At 41.1% G+C, this 16,519-nt stretch overlaps 1 protein-coding gene across 1 annotated transcript in view; it reads right to left on the reverse strand.

Annotated features, from left to right (window-relative positions):
* Positions 1 to 3,358: 3,358 nt before the first annotated feature.
* The window catches only part of LOC124282268, a 38,429-nt gene continuing 25,268 nt past the window's right edge, over positions 3,359 to 16,519 (reverse strand). The window contains exons 5-8 of the mRNA XM_046718222.1: positions 15,804 to 15,828; positions 13,257 to 13,595; positions 4,259 to 4,755; positions 3,359 to 3,560 (exon numbers count right to left, since the gene is read on the reverse strand). Coding sequence (XP_046574178.1) covers positions 4,666 to 4,755; positions 13,257 to 13,595; positions 15,804 to 15,828 — 454 coding nt within the window. The 3' untranslated portion in view covers positions 3,359 to 3,560; positions 4,259 to 4,665. The remainder of the gene's footprint in view (positions 3,561 to 4,258; positions 4,756 to 13,256; positions 13,596 to 15,803; positions 15,829 to 16,519) is intronic.

Consider the following 16,519-nt stretch of genomic DNA (forward strand, 5'->3'; position numbering starts at 1 on the left):
AACAAGTTTTATGGATAACAACTTCTTTATTTCGTGAGTGCGACGTTTCGATACAGATTCTTGTACCGTTGTCAAGCAAGAGTGATACATGAAGTGTAGGAGCTGCATATATATACTGTATATAACAATGAAACAACATAATAGACAAAGGAAACAACATAATTGCCATGATTGGCTAAGCAGTAAGCTGAAGAAGCCAGTGAGTACACAAAGGATAGTGAATGGAAGCCAGAGATGTAGTTACAATGAGATGTGTGAACAATAGATGCGATGTTTATACAATAGATTGGGCTTGGTGGAGGAGTGGATCATAAGCTGATGGAATGAAGTATCCTTGGTCGCGGTTGATGGTGGGCTTGTGGCGTTTGATGTGAATGGCTTCTGTGAGCTTGCGTTTAGTGAAGTCCGTTTGGTTGTTGGCGAGAATGGTGATGTCGGACCACTCTATTTGATGATTGGGGTTAGCTTTGATGTGGTCAGAGATAGCTGACTTGGTGTCGGAATTAGCAACAGAGGTGCGATGTTCTTTGACTCGGGTGTTGATGGATTGGGATGTTTCACCTATGTAGCATTGTCCACAATCACATTTTATTTTGTAAATAACACATTTCGGGTTGTTGTTGTTGACGGTGGGTTGTTTTCTTCCGTTGGCAAGCTCACAGAAGCCATTCACATCAAACGCCACAAGCCCACCATCAACCGCGACCAAGGATACTTCATTCCATCAGCTTATGATCCACTCCTCCACCAAGCCCAATCTATTGTATAAACATCACATCTATTGTTCACACATCTCATTGTAACTACATCTCTGGCTTCCATTCACTATCCTTTGTGTACTCACTGGCTTCTTCAGCTTACTGCTTAGCCAATCATGGCAATTATGTTGTTTCCTTTGTCTATTATGTTGTTTCATTGTTATATACAGTATATATATGCAGCTCCTACACTTCATGTATCACTCTTGCTTGACAACGGTACAAGAATCTGTATCGAAACGTCGCACTCACGAAATAAAGAAGTTGTTATCCATAAAACTTGTTCTATATTATCTTAGAATTTGTTTTTTAGAAAATTCTCCCGCTACACTCATTACAGAATACACTGTATTTTATGTGATGAGTGTAGCGGGAGAATTATCTCAAAAATCCATCATTTCACCGATTTCGTTCAAATTTGAAATATCAGTTACTCATAGCATAAAAAAACAATATACGGTTGCAAAAATTTAGATTTTTAGTTTGAAAAATTATTGTCCGAACTGTGATTCGAACCCCTGTGGTAAAAACCCTCGAAGGTGTCAGTACATAGGTTTGACCTTCAGGGAGGCTGATGATAGGATAATTCCAAATTCACTGATCCTGCATTACAATATCATAGAATATGGTTCTTGAATCGATCATCATGAAAAGGTAATCCATTCCGTGTACAACTTCGAACCAATACGGTAAGGCTCAAAGCTGACAGAGTTGGTCGTCCTTGGATTATCGTCAGTGATTTGAGAATATGTTTATATCTTAGGAAATTGTTATCATTATTTTCACTATATGAACTATAAGAGATCAGTATTTCTGACATACGAACTTAACCACCGGACAAAAGAAGAAAAACACCTATATTTGATGGCGACTATATAGGAAACAAACATGACATGGTTATTCGATGCATTCGTAACTACTACTTTCCGTGACCTACCAGTTTGCCGGAATGACAGGAGTACATGTAGTTACGAATGCATTCGATGGTGATGAATGAGATCATAGCTGTATTTATTTGGCCACTTAACTTTGCAGCGTTTGTTTTCTTTTGTCCTGCAGTTTTTTTGCAGTAGTAATTCAGCTGTATGACAAGTAGAAGTATAGTCATGGGCATATTTAGACATGATCATCAGCTGCCGCTGCCGAACCTCTGCTTATCATCTAACATACGCATCCTATGGACCTGATAGAATGGATACGTCCACATACAATCTAGTTTCAATACAGTATGTACACATCTAATATGATACAAAGAAGCGAATGTGTTGGGGTTTTTTTTATTCTTTTCAGATCTACGACCTTTTTTAACTTCCCAAGTGTTGAAATGTTGCATAAACACCCGCAAATTTGAAAGCATAATATTTCCCCTTTGTATATGTTTATCTTACCTCACACATAAATGTTGCTTTCTAACTGGCTGAGCGCTCTTCTATTATTTTCAATGTACCCCGCTGTCAATGGCAACTCATTTGGTACTTCGTGGTAGGAATTCTTTATCTCGAATAACATTGAATCACGTACATGATGTACGGAAATTACCGATGTTTTACGAATGCATATCGATGGAAGGGAGATAACTCTAAATTTGTTCTTCTTGTCAGCAAAATCTAGCGATGGCTACAAAACGATTTTTGTACCTGTGTTTCAAACAATTCAAAGTTAACATTAAAGTGAGCCCGAAGGGTAAGGGGAACATAAAATAACATCGAGGGTACATCAACCCATGGGCCCCAAGGGCCAGTGAACAACGTATTTATCTTACCACCTTAATGTTAATTTTGAATTGTTTGAAGCACGGGTACAAATCTTTTTGTAGCCATCGCTAGATTTTGCTGACAAGAAAAACATTTGGGCTCAGGGAACATAAACAAACATCGAGGGTACATCACCACATGCGCCCCCCCCCCTCGTGACCAGTAAACAATTTATAATGTTCATTTTGGCAGGTCTAACGAAGACCATCAATCCAAGCGTGTATTGAAAATAACAATCGTGCCACTGTAGATTAAATACCTCTTATAATTTGGAAAAGTAGCGCCAGGTTTCAAATATTTAAAAAAACAGTAGGTGTTTTCACATTCAAACCTGGCAAAATATAAACTCTTTGATGTCAGGAAGATATTGAAGAGGCACTGGCTGAGTCCGATGTTTTGACAGGGATTTCAATCTAAAATAAGGAAGCACTATCAGCCGTATATCAACAGTTATGTTGTCTTCTGGACATATTTTCGAGCACAATTGTAGATTAATCATTGAAAGTTTGTAGCACGGCCACTTCGTCCGTCAAAATGAAGAAACAACACCTAAAGGAAAGTAGCAAGCCTCGCAAGTTTGGTTCTACACAACAGGGCCTAGATTTTCGACGCTCTCTTAGCGCTAAGATAGTCGTAAGTGTCATACATTAATATTAACTTACGACTATCTTAGCGATAAGAGAACTTCGAAAATCTAAGCCCAGGTGATTATGACGTCACACGACCGCTGTGACTCAGAAGATATGACGTCGGCTACAGATGCGCCAATTCAAAGTAACACCCGAAATACGATCTTTCCGTCGATTTCTACCTTTTTTTCAGATGCAAATGATTCGTCACACTTACGTGAATATTGCGCCGAAAGCATTTTACAATCGTGCATGCTTTCGGCGCGAAGAGACATAAGAAATAGGCTTCACGCTTTGTACCCATGTGGGGAATTACATTAAAAAGGAAATACACCATGTTCACTACTTGTTCCTCTTAACTCTTGAAAACAATGCTCCGGCATTTCGTAGCCATGAAGGTCTTCTTCTGGACTTAATAACTGAAATGAGGGAAAACAAATCAAGGATTACAAAATATGTACCACAGTTTTTTAGTCTTATGTTAAAGATTCCTAAAAGAAGATTACGTGGGGGTTTTATTTGAGAAAATACACCACCAAGTATGACATGCATTACCCACTTTGTCTGAACAAATTAGAGGACTCCCAACATAGTAGCTGCTATAAACAGAATAGAATAGATTCCATGGAAACATCTCCCAAAAGGTCACAAACGACACCAGTCTACAGAATAACTGTTTAATTACACTGCGGCATATTCGTAACGATACAGACGTGATTAAAGATGTCTGTATGCAGAATTTTCGGGAATCTACAAATTAGGGTCGTTAATAAATGAGGGCTCAAAGGTCGACAGCGTTAATTTATGCAAAATTTAAAGCGTTGTAAAATAAATATTTCTCCTTCAGGTTACAAAACTTGTGTTATTGTATTTATTGAAAATGCCGGCCGTACACCCTTAACACATACGACGAAAACGCAAATTGTATCAATTGTTTTCATTTGTTAGACACTGAAAAGTTTTCAAAGGCATAATCCTGTTACCGGGTGATAAGACAATTCATGAAAAAAAGTAAATTTCCCAGGTGTAACGGGAGTTTCAAAAAGAGCTCTTGCGGTATTTGTTTTCTTCAATACGAGATGCAGAGTATTGTCCCGGGATAGTATCATGTACCTACCTCTGTGGTCATAACTGTGACTTTCCTTTATTTTCCTCTTAGATCCCTGGTGATCAGCCTGAACAAAGTACATGCTCGGGTGAGTCGGACCTACGCCACCAGCTTGGAGGTCCTGGGGTGGCCACACAACAGACGGATCTGTCACAGTGTCCAATGGATCAGGGAAGCTGTCACGAGAAAATGGCGAGATTTGGTTCACATCCGGGGAACTTACTGACGGAGCAAACGTGCCCATGACAGGATATCCCGAGGAGGGTTCACCAGCGTATCTGCCTCTACCATCTTTGTGTTTGGAGCTGACGGCGTAAATGTCGTTGGAAAAGTAGTATTGTTGGACTGGATGAGTGTTGATGGGGATGTTGTCGTTTGGGACTTGGGGCTGAGAGATACTGGAGACGAACACGGCCTCATCCTGCTCCATCGGCGGCGTGTATGCCCTGTGAGGAGTTTTGGTGTGATGTCCTGTCACTACCGGAAGGAGTCGGCCCGGTAAATCCCTGTGAGAATAAAACAGGTGAGTGAACGAGTGAGCATCGCTTTACCCCCATAACCATCGAGGTTATATAGCCACATACGGGCTTCACACATTGTACCTCATCCTCTGTTAGTCATGTATATTATATAGTGAGTGAGTGAGTTTGGTTTTACGCCGCGTTTAGCAATATTCCAGCAATATCACGGCGGGGGCTTCACACATGGGCTTCACACATTGTACCCTTGTGGGGAATCGAACCCGGGTCTATGTCGTGACCGGCGAACGCTTTAACTACTAGGCTACCCCACTGCCCCCTGTGTATTATATCTCCATGTTATAATGGTCAATGTCTCAAAGCAAAGCCAAGATGACAAATGTGACCAGAGCATTTATCTTTCCTCACACATAAATGTCGTTTTCTGATTGGCTGAGCGCTCTTCTATTATTTTCAATGTACCCCGCTTACAAGCGAGTAATATTTTCTATGTACCCCGCTGGGAATGCCGAACTCATTTTGTAGTAATTCTTTATCTCGAATAACATTGAATCACGTGTGATGTACGGAAATGACCGATGTTTTGCGAATGCAAATTGATGGAAGGGAGATAACTCTAAATTTGTTTTTCTTGTCGTCTGGTACTCCATACTAGGATCCGATACCCGTGCTTCAAACACTTCAAAATTACCATTGAGGTGTTCGGTGAGATAAATACGTTGTTCACTGGTCCCTCGGGGCCCATGGGTTGATGTACCCTCGATGTTTCTTTATGTTCCCCTCTACCCTTCGGTACATCAGCCCATGTCCCCCCAAGTGACCAGTGAACAACTTATAATATCATAATAAAATGTAGGCTATAACACACAGGGATCACTGTACCAATGTTTGTTTACCAAATAGAATTGGGTATTCGACGTCATATATTGTACTTCAATGTGTCTATTTTCTTCACAACAATCATTTCATTTTGAAAGCAACAGAGGTGTATTCGTGAGTGGTCAGATAGTATAAGATTTGTCATAAAGTGTACATGTCTGTGATGCATGGAAGAGGTTAGATGGCCAAACAAACAAGGCAGGCATTTAACAATAAGTAGGATGACATGTACTTACTTTATAGCTGTTCCGTCCAAGGAAAGAGTGTTATGGTTACAGGACCGATTTTCAATATTTCACTTTGTACGTTTTCATATCATCATCATAATCATCGGAATGTTTATTTTCGCTATTCATGCATCTTTATGAAAATGCATTTTACGCTTTCTGTGAAATTTATTGAAACCTCTAGTTCTCCGGTAAATGTATTTCTGCCGTAAAGTGCTGAATCCCCTCAAAGATTGTTTGTGGCACGAAACTCTTAGCAAAATGAATAATATGTCTAGGGAAGGACATGATTAATTATTGCATACAGCTAACAAAATCTTCATACAGGTTACAAAATCTTGTTTTCCTGAAATAAAATAACGGGTAAGAGAAACGATACCAAGTCGAAATTACTGATATTTCAAAACGACAAACCACCATTGTGAAAAAGGAAAGTGAATGGGCATCGTATCGTTTCTTTTGCCCGTTACTTTACTAATTTACAACCTCGTAAGACTAGAACTCATCTACACATTGTACTTGAAATGTTCATGAACGCAGACTTGTTCTCGTCACTATATGGCTGAAATAATGCCGATGTGACGTAAAGCCCAACTCAACTACAACCTCGTAATGGGGAAGATAACAAAATGGAGATTTTATGAGTGCTTTCTTTACCTCCGTTGTTGGTTGTAGCGATACCCATCCAGATTAAGTTTTGTTTGTTGTTTAAAGCCGCGTTCCTCAATATTACAGCAAAATGCCGGAGATCCATAATAAACTAAGTGAAAGGCTGCTGTCTAACGTCCCGAATACTTCAAGTATTTCCAAAACGAAGAGTTGACTTATTATGAAACTTAGGGGTAATGTTAATTTATGAACTGAAGTGAGTAAACGTGCTTTCACGGCGCTTTCCACGCCTCGTTTCCAGTAGTACATGAGACACACTTTACTTTGACAAAGAGGCCGTCGAGTTACGTCCCTTAGTCGGATCAGAACCCTGTGATTATGGTTTTGAATCCAAGAACGGACCCGATAACGGTTCTTTGTGAACATCCCCGTTGTCCGTCGGTTTCATGTGGTGTAACCGGCATCATTTCGAGGTTTTCTCCTCGATCGCTGTGACATCACTGAAATACTGTTCAAACCGGCGTTTAACTCAACTCACTAACTATTTCACCACTTCCGTTACACACAGGAAACGCTTGAGTAGTAATTTTATATATTCTCACTGTTTACCGTCAGGACAGTATGTAGTATATATCAAAATGCGGCCGTTATTGTTAAATATATGCCAAACGGGATTTATCATTGTCCTTTATGAAGCAGGTTCAATATTTACAGAATTAACGAGCAATACCAGGCATCCAAGAACTATTTGTATTAAGGTGGATTCTACTATGAGCTGGCCAATACTCACCCGACAGTTCGTATTTCCTCATCAATGAAATCAGTCGACTGTGTTCATCGACTGTAGTAGTCTGTGCTAGACTGTCCGAATTTATTCTGTGCTTCCCATGTTGTGCCCTCCCTTAATTTTCATTCCGACGTGAAAAGGTAGTAAGTTTTCTCATCTCAATTCCACCCCACCCGCCCGTTGCTATTTATCCCCCCATCCTTTGCCATTTATATCTTGACGTGGTAGAACAAATTACTCTCACCTTGCACACGCATAAGAAAATCAGGTCAGCTTCATCTTTTTTTCATTTACATTTATAAAAACATTGTTTCCGAAGGAAATTGAGTCAGTCTACCTCATAAGTTAATCTATTACCAAGTGACAAATATTTATTTTATTTGTCATTTGTGCCCACCCCCTCTATTGCTGGTTAAAGTGGGAGACGAGAAGCACTTAAACCATATACGTATGTCCGACAAGCCTGGCGCAAAGCTCACACTGGAACCGTCACTATTGCCAAGGAATCGCCATATAGCGAGCCGTCCTTTTAGCTAAAGCTGTCGTTACAAATGACTAATGGAATCACCATTCTTAAAAATTGCTTCCACTCATTTTTACTTTGTTGACATGTTAGAGCGACTTTATTAAACGTGTGTCTTCAGGCAAAAGCGTGCAACTTAATTTAAGAAGAAAATGACACCCGGTGTTTAGCTGAAGGTGTCTGCCAGGTAAGTGTGACTGTGCAGAAAAGCGTTTATATATACAAACATGCAACAAAAAACATAAACCAATGTTAAATTAGTTTTATTTAAGCAGTGTGGGTGAGGCATACATAAATATATAGGTTATGAATTAAATAAAATACACTGATGGGTTACTAGAAAATAAATATATGTGCAATAATAAAAAACACAATGCTAAGTGGTAACATATGCAGAGTACCGCATTGCCATGGTAATGCATCTATTGATGCCATGGATGGTTCCACAAACGAATGAGACAAGGTCGAACTGGTGCAGTCTTTATCACACATCACATGGCGAACAAAGATACTGTATATTCGACTTGTCGTTTGCAAATATATAAATATAAATATTAATCATCAATTTCTTCGGATACCCCAACATCTTTGGATATCGCAACCATGAAATAAATACCAAAAATAATGTTCACTACGATAGGTCCATTGTGATCATCTTCAGACTTGTGAAATAGACGCTGTCTGATGACGTCTCAACACGTGTACAGTGCGTGCACAGTTCATGAAAGACACGGGATACAATCCTTTTCACCTGATGTTTTAACCTCACCCAACTGTGTTATATCACAATTACAAATCACATTATGTAAAACTCTTGACACGTTTGGTGAAATATTTACATTTTAGTTTAACTCGTCATTGCCTTCGGAGCAACTCACTCACTCTATGCTGTTGCGTGACATGAAATAATCCTACAGCAATAAATTATCAAAATAATTGGGAAAATTGGCACAATATCTGCATCTTATTTATATATCAAGGCATTATATAATACATTCTCGAGATATACGTACAGATAATTCTAATACTGCCAAATATCAGTTTATCATCAAATATTAAAATGAAGGTACGACAATTCGAATATAAAAATACATAAATATCAAATGCATAAATGATAAAGAATCTTGATCGATGACACAATACTGGGTTGATATTTTGAAAATCAAGGATTGCCAGAGTTATATTCTTGTAAGTTTTGGAATGTATCTATTCAACTGTAACTGCACTCCGAATTATCCTTTGTAGTGGTACAGGGTAGTGTAGCATAGTGGTTGAAGCGTTCGCTCGTCATGCTAAAGGCCCGTGTTCGAATGCATATGGCTACGATGCGTGAAGCACTGAAGATACAAGGTGCCTTAGCTTGTGACACAACTTATTAAGTGAACTTTATATCATGGAAATATCGCAACATCTATTCATTAAGACAATGGCAATAGTATGGTATGTATTATCTCCCTTTAATCATTTATCGACGATCCAAGCAGTATTCATCTGACGTAACATACTGCGGGAATCTGGGAGTTACAGTTACCATGGCTTTCGTTCGGATTACAAGTGGCTGGATTACCAATCATGTATCGCGTAGAAAATATCTCTAGAGGGAATCCCATCAGAAATAATCTGGTATGTGGAGTGTCCGGTTTAAAGGGATCCGTATGAACGGGGCGTAGCTGATTATATATTTGCTTTATAGGATTCTATCGGGTTCCACTCATCTAGGCCGCACTGACAAGATGGGGTTTTGTAAAGCTCTGTATTTGAGAAATTCCAGCTTAGGTACATAGTCAGACTCCTGTAACGGCACCTGTGTTTCCTCCTTGCTGGAAAGAAAATAGTTCGACGTAATATCCGAGGCCCTGTCATGGTTATAAGTTATTGTGCGCAAAGTGGATTATTAAGTTGCAAGTGAAGCAGTGGAAGATGAGAGTAAGAGCACGAGACAAGCTCCCTTTCAGTCAGATCATTACTTGTGTTCCTGTTTATTTCTACTTACGACAGTCTTAGTGCAAGCCAGGCGCCTTCACGGGGTGCGACTAGCTGTGAAGAGTTGCGTCCCTTGCTGCCATAGCTCTTTTCAATGGCTGACTTCGACACAACGTTTGCCGTTATCCAATGATATGACAAACGCTATCGTAGCTTTGAGAAAAGTTGTCAAGACTATCTACCTTGTTTAACATGCTTGGTTGGCGTCACACAAGTTGAAAACGACCTTAAGCTGAAACGCTAAGAACTGATACTGTTCTTACAAACAGATGAAACCTGGATTTGGACCAACCATCATCGGATCCAGACACGTCAAAGGGGAGGAGGTCTGCACTGGGAATCGCAGCGCTTCATACCACTCAACACCACCCAGATACTTGAAATAATGAAACAGAGGGTAGATGTGTACATGTACGCCCTGGGTTCAAACCATCCCCTTTCATGAAAAGGTATAATATGAATATAAGATATTCATATTTTAAAATGCATGGCATTGAAATATGAAAAAGGGAAAGTACCAACCTTGAGTTTCACCTGAGAAGTCACAAAGGGGTCACGGTAAAAAATCCGAACTGTCTTTTTCAGTGTAACATTAATTTTTAAGGAGAAATGACTGACGTCATCGCACTAAAACAAACACGATACATTAAAACCAGGAGGAACGTAATGACAGACAATTCCAAAAGCATAGTGTCACTTGAGGGTTTCAGTATTGCTTCAAACATCGAAAGCGACCGACCATTTTATCTTCGGAGGATAGTAATAATTAGAAAGAGGGTAACTTTAATTAAAAACACCTTTTTAAGAATAAAAATATATACGGCACATTCTGTCCTTCCCGTGGAGATAAAATGGCCGGCCCTTAGCAGCTGTGGTATATATAAAGCAACGGATATAACATCATATACATATACATGTCAAGTAGCATGCAAATTACTGTGAAAGTAATCTAACTAATGTATCCCTGCCAGTACAATACGTCTTTAGGGAACTAGTTCCCTTAGCAATGAAGCAAGATCGAAATGATATGATTTGACATTCACATTAAAAACATGCTTCAAAGAAAATTTCATCAATGTCGACTGAGTTACGGTGAAGTGTTGTTTTTGAGAAAACGATTTACGTCAAGCGAAAAAAAGCATAAACCAGGCTCGGTTTGTTCTTTTGAAATATTTGATTGGTCAGGGCAAGTAAAGAAATAAATTGGGTTGCTACTTTCACAGTTTAACAGAAGAGGCATTGTGCAAATGCAGTGATAGAGTCAATATTAACAAAAGCCCATTGTGTCTATAGTTTCTATTAGTCAATTTTCAAACTTGCACTGACTTTCTGTGTTGTCTCGACGATATCCCTTGAGACGATATCCCCTAGAGACGATATCCCTCTAGAGACGATACCCCCCCTTGAGTCGATATCCCCCCTGCTTACGTGCAGATTGAAGTGAGGGCTGCGTTTTTGAAACGCGGTACCAGTCTGACTGTGTGTGTCAACGTGCCAGATCTGATTCGATGTTCACGCTATCAACCACCGGTTTATCTAGTCCAGGGATGATAATATACAGGTCGAGACTATTGAGCTGGATTACAGTTGGCTGCGACGCCAAACATCATTCTCTTAAGGATACATTCCTTCAAAGCACGAGGTTAACAACATCTTCTATAAATAAACTCATGTCCAAAAGAAACGATACCAAATATTGTTTTCAATATTTTTAAATGAATGATACTTTTTGGAGAGAAAACATATTTCTGTGTATCCCACGTTCCTAACCAAACGTATTCGATCGAAAAAAACCGGTAACATTTATTCACTTAAGAAGCAATCGCACGAATACTCAAAATGACGTTAAGTCGTGTAGCACGAAATGCACGTGCAGATGAACTGTATAAAACCGCTGGTCCGACACGTTGTGCCCACAGCAGTAAAAAGCACACAAAAGAAATGGCACGTTTGACAGCGATCGAGAGAGAAAGAGCCGTTGGAATGGTCCGACAGGGAGCATCACACGCCGCTGTAGCAAGAACGTTTGGATGCGCGCGCATAACCGTTACCAGGTTAATGCAACGGTTGCGTCAAACAGGCCGAACAACAGACAGGCCGAGAAGCGGGAGACCCCGGGTGACCACGCCTATTCAAGACAACCACATCCGGTTACTTCACCTAAGTAACCGCTTCGTTCCTGCGACGTTAACGGCGGTGACGGGACTGGGACACCGGATCAGTCGACAAACCGTCTACATGAGACTGCAGGCACATGGTATCCGTGCATGTCGCCCCTACCGCGGAGTCTACCTGACACGTCAAAACAGAGTCAACCGATTGATATGGGCCAGGCGTGTTCGGCGGTGGCAACGTCGAAACTGGGCACGTGTCTTGTTTTCGGACGAAAGCCGGTTTTGCCTTTACAAGAACGATGGTCGGGAGCGAGTATACCGAAGAGTTCGTGAACGTTTGGCGCCGAACTGCATCCAGCAAGTCCATGCATTTGGAGGCGGGGGTGTAATGGTGTGGGGAGGTATCTGCGGTGATGTGAAAACGAGGCTCGTCATTATTCGGGGGAACCTGAATGCACAGCGTTACCAGGATGAGGTTTTACGACCAGTCGTGCAGCCATTCGCCCAACAGCATCCAGGAGGAATCGTGTTCAAGCACGATAACGCTAGGCCTCATACGGCAAGATTGACCCAGAACTTCCTTGCCAACGCCAACATACAGGTTTTGCCATGGCCAGCGTGTTCACCGGATTTGAATCCCATTGAGCACATATGGGATCACCTCAATTGGAAAATCAGTAAACGCCCTGCGCCCCCAGCCAACCTCCAACAATTGGAACATTGTCTCCAGGATGATTGGCAGCGAATCACCCCTAACGTCATCCGACGTTTGACGTCATCAGCTTGGAGGCGTGTCAAGGCATGTATCGCAGCTGCTGGTGGACATACCCGGTACTAAAGTGGCGTTAAGACTGTTTTCAGAGACTACCCTCACTAGCCTCCTCCACTGTGCTAAAATGAAATTTCAATTTTGGGCACCACAGTTCGTTTAAAGCCCTGTGTTAATGATTGTAAATCTTTGATTGCCATGACTTTGTGTACACATGCCGTAAAATCATTTATCTAATGAAAGATATCAATTTGAAATGGCTATGTTGTTTTGTTTTAAGTTAGTGATCTTTGAAACACGTGGTATCGTTTCTTTTGGACACTAGTTTATTTGTAAATCCACCTCCTCCTGACTCAGTAATACAAGTAGTCTACAGACTGAAATGAGCTTTTTGTATGTACAACACGGATACAGGTATACAAAACCATCATGCATAATACAACAGAGACATACAGACGTGTGGGATAAAGAGAATATATACATGGTGCTATTAGGAGACTAGAGGCCCTCGCTAAACTGGACCCTTGCAATTCTGCATGTATATTTTTTTGAATATGTAATGAGTAAGTTACGGGTTAATGTCACATTTTACGTCTAATCTAAATCGTAATCAGGGGGAGGTAAATTCAACACTGACCCTTCCATTGGCTTCCTTTGTCTCGCACTCGTCGAATCTTGCCCCCCAGTCATTGGCTAGTTCAGTATCGGCAAACTCTGCTGGTATTGGTGGAAGCACCTGAATGGCGCCTGGAGAAGCAGACGACAATTTTGGCGAATCTTTTTCTTTCGTAAACAAATACTCTCTACGAGACTCGTCGGGGGAGGGAATGACTATGTCTTCAGTGCGGGAACTTCTCTTCTCACGAAATGTGAATTCTTTGTCCGTGTTCACAGACGTTCTTTTAACACTCTCATTTCTTTGTATTTGGTCAGCTGACGTCACTGGACTTTCCTCACCAAGAGTCATCGTCGCATACTGGAAGAAATATTGGAGTTAGACTGTATTTTGCAAAGTGTCAATCACAGTATAATCTCCTTGCCTAATTGCAGATGTCATCCATACATTCTATTCGCCTGCTCGTACGAACACAACATATTCGTCATATTCCAAAACGCGAAACAAAAACTGCGTGGCCACATCTACCAGCCGAATCTTTAGACATCCGGAATGTCCTTTATTTGTTTCGGTGTCCAACTTAAGAACTCTTGGATGCAGACAGTTAACACTACTGATACTAATCAGTGTGGCTGCGATTTTCACACCAATCGTCGCCATTAGGTGAGGTTTCTTTAATAACGACGTCCCAACTACCAATATTAAATAATTGCCCCTGCATGCAAATCCTTGAATGAATATATAGTTCATCAGCCACTGCTTACCTGCTCCGGGTCAGATGTCACGTTGAATGTCGAATGATATATATATACTAAGCAGCAAAAGAAACGTCAGTTAGGAATTTTCCTTCGCAGAAACGGATAACTGTAAACTCATTTGATGTTTTGATTGTATATTTTTGACAACATCTCCAACTTTACCTGAGCAAAGACATTCCTTCCCAAACTCAGAATGGAACCCAGGAAATGGTCTCAAAAACGCAACCTGATCTCGGAGATGGTACGGTGTTCTCCATGTTTTTCATGCAACTCATGCTGCACGTGCTGTTCACAAGGACCAGCCCTATAAAATGCACCCCAAACCTGGTTGAAACATTCACATTACAACGTCAGCAGGATTCCGCGACTCACGACATTTCAGAGGAACCAGGCGTTAGGAAGACTTGAAGCTGGCCACACTGCACAAGCCGTTGCCAATCACTTCCAGGTCAACGTTAGGACCATCTACAGGCTGCAGCAACGTTTCTGGGCCACCAACACCACAAATGATCGCCCCCGTACTGGCAGACCAAGGGTGACCACAAGGCGACAACACCGCCATGTTGTGCGACAGCATGTACAGAATCCCTTCATGCAGGCATCCGAAACAGCACGCCAGACAGTGGGAAACAGCACTGATACAGTACGCCGACGTCTTAACAGCGGGAACCTCCATTGCTGTAGACCTTACCGTGGACCTATCCACACCCCTCGTCATCGGCGTGAACGTCTACAGTTTGCCCTACAACACCAAAACTGGCGATACAGGCAATGGAGAACTGTTCTGTTCACAGATGAGAGTCGGTACTGCGTATCAACTCCAGATGGCAGAACAAGGATATGGCGACGACGTGGCCAGCGTTAGCGTGGCCATGTGTTATGGAAAGAGACGCATGGGGAGGTGCAAGCATCATGGTATGGGGTGGAATAGGCCTGAACCAGAGAGTGGGTCCTGTGGTGTTCCAGAACCTTGGTCCAGGGAGAGGAGGCGGCATCACAGCGGTGCGCTACATCGACCAAGCTCTCAGACCCCACGTCATACCACATTTCGCACGTCACCGGAACAACATTTTCCAGCATGATAACGCCGGGTCCCATACTGCCAGAGCTACACGGGATTTCCTACAGCAGAACGGTGTCAACATTATGCAGTGGCCGGCCTTTAGTCCTGATTTAAACCCAATTGAACATCCTTGGGATGAAATTCAAAGGAGACTGAATAATGTCATACCAAGGCCGAACACAGCCGATTTATTGCGCCAGGCCTTTCTCAGAGTGTGGTTCAAGGTGCCAATGGCCTTCATCAATCGATTGGTGCACTCCATGCATAGACGCTGTTCTGCAGTTATTGCCGGTCGTGGTGGTCACACTAGATATTGAAGTCAAGGGTCTGAGTGGACTGCAAACGTTCACGTAATGCCTTGAAATTGTGCTGAGTTATTCATTGATGTCTCAAGATATTGTACACAACAATCCGCTTATAATGTCCATTTCTGCAATGATTTGATTACAGTGCCTATCATTCGTACTGACGGGTTTTTTTGGCTGCTGAGGATATTTCCAAAATCTACTTCACAAACATCAAGTTTCATATCTTCTATACTAAAGAGGATATTTTTATATATGCCATCGTAATTAACTGTTCAACATCACGATGAAGATATTCCATTTCAATAATGATATTCCTTGTCATATGATAAACACTCTTTATAAATACCATGTAAATACAGTACTTGTATACCTTGATATATAATTCTAAAACAGAATATAATGAAGTGACTAATGTTTCAAACATCAGGTGGGAACATACCGCTTCTCCTTGGCTTTTCTGCGCCCTGACAAAAAAAAGGATCAAAATAATTACTGTTACACGTTAACGGTTAGATATCCACCAGGCAGTGCCAGGTTGCATGAATAAAGATAGAATAGAAGCGACAAAACCCTTTCCACATTCATAAGAAATCTCTGCCAAAAGCAGAGTCGATTGTACAATTGTGACTATATCATGAGCAGATATTGTTTCAGCAGTATTACAGCTGTATGATGTTGTTTGTAAACAAATCGGGTCTAAACCAGACAATCCAGTGATTGTCACCATGCGATACGATGACAGGGCATGTATTTATGAATCACTATGAAATAGTGATGATACCAGGTGTTCGCGAAAAGGTGAGCGTATCCTGCCCCACTGGTGACATACACCAAGGAATCTCATGCCTGGCGATATGGACATACACTTGACTACTGATGTTTTCGAGCATTTTGTGACAATACATCGCTTCAACTAACCAATCAGCATTTAGAAATCGTTAAATACACATTTGAAATATTTAAACGTGATTACACGTGATCCCTTTACCTAATAGCTAGCTATAGTCTGCTTGCAGTGAAAACGTACCGGTGAATTGCACTTTAAACAAAAACGTAAATCGAATAAAGTGAAATTAAGATCGCGAATCCTCATAATTCTACCTTGCCAATTGAACATTTAGATCTTAGCTTTTTATTCAACTTATGAAAAAAGTT

Source organism: Haliotis rubra, unplaced genomic scaffold (genome assembly GCF_003918875.1).
Source record: "Haliotis rubra isolate DU_JTF1 unplaced genomic scaffold, ASM391887v1 Scf297, whole genome shotgun sequence".
Classification (NCBI taxonomy): domain Eukaryota; kingdom Metazoa; phylum Mollusca; class Gastropoda; order Lepetellida; family Haliotidae; genus Haliotis; species Haliotis rubra.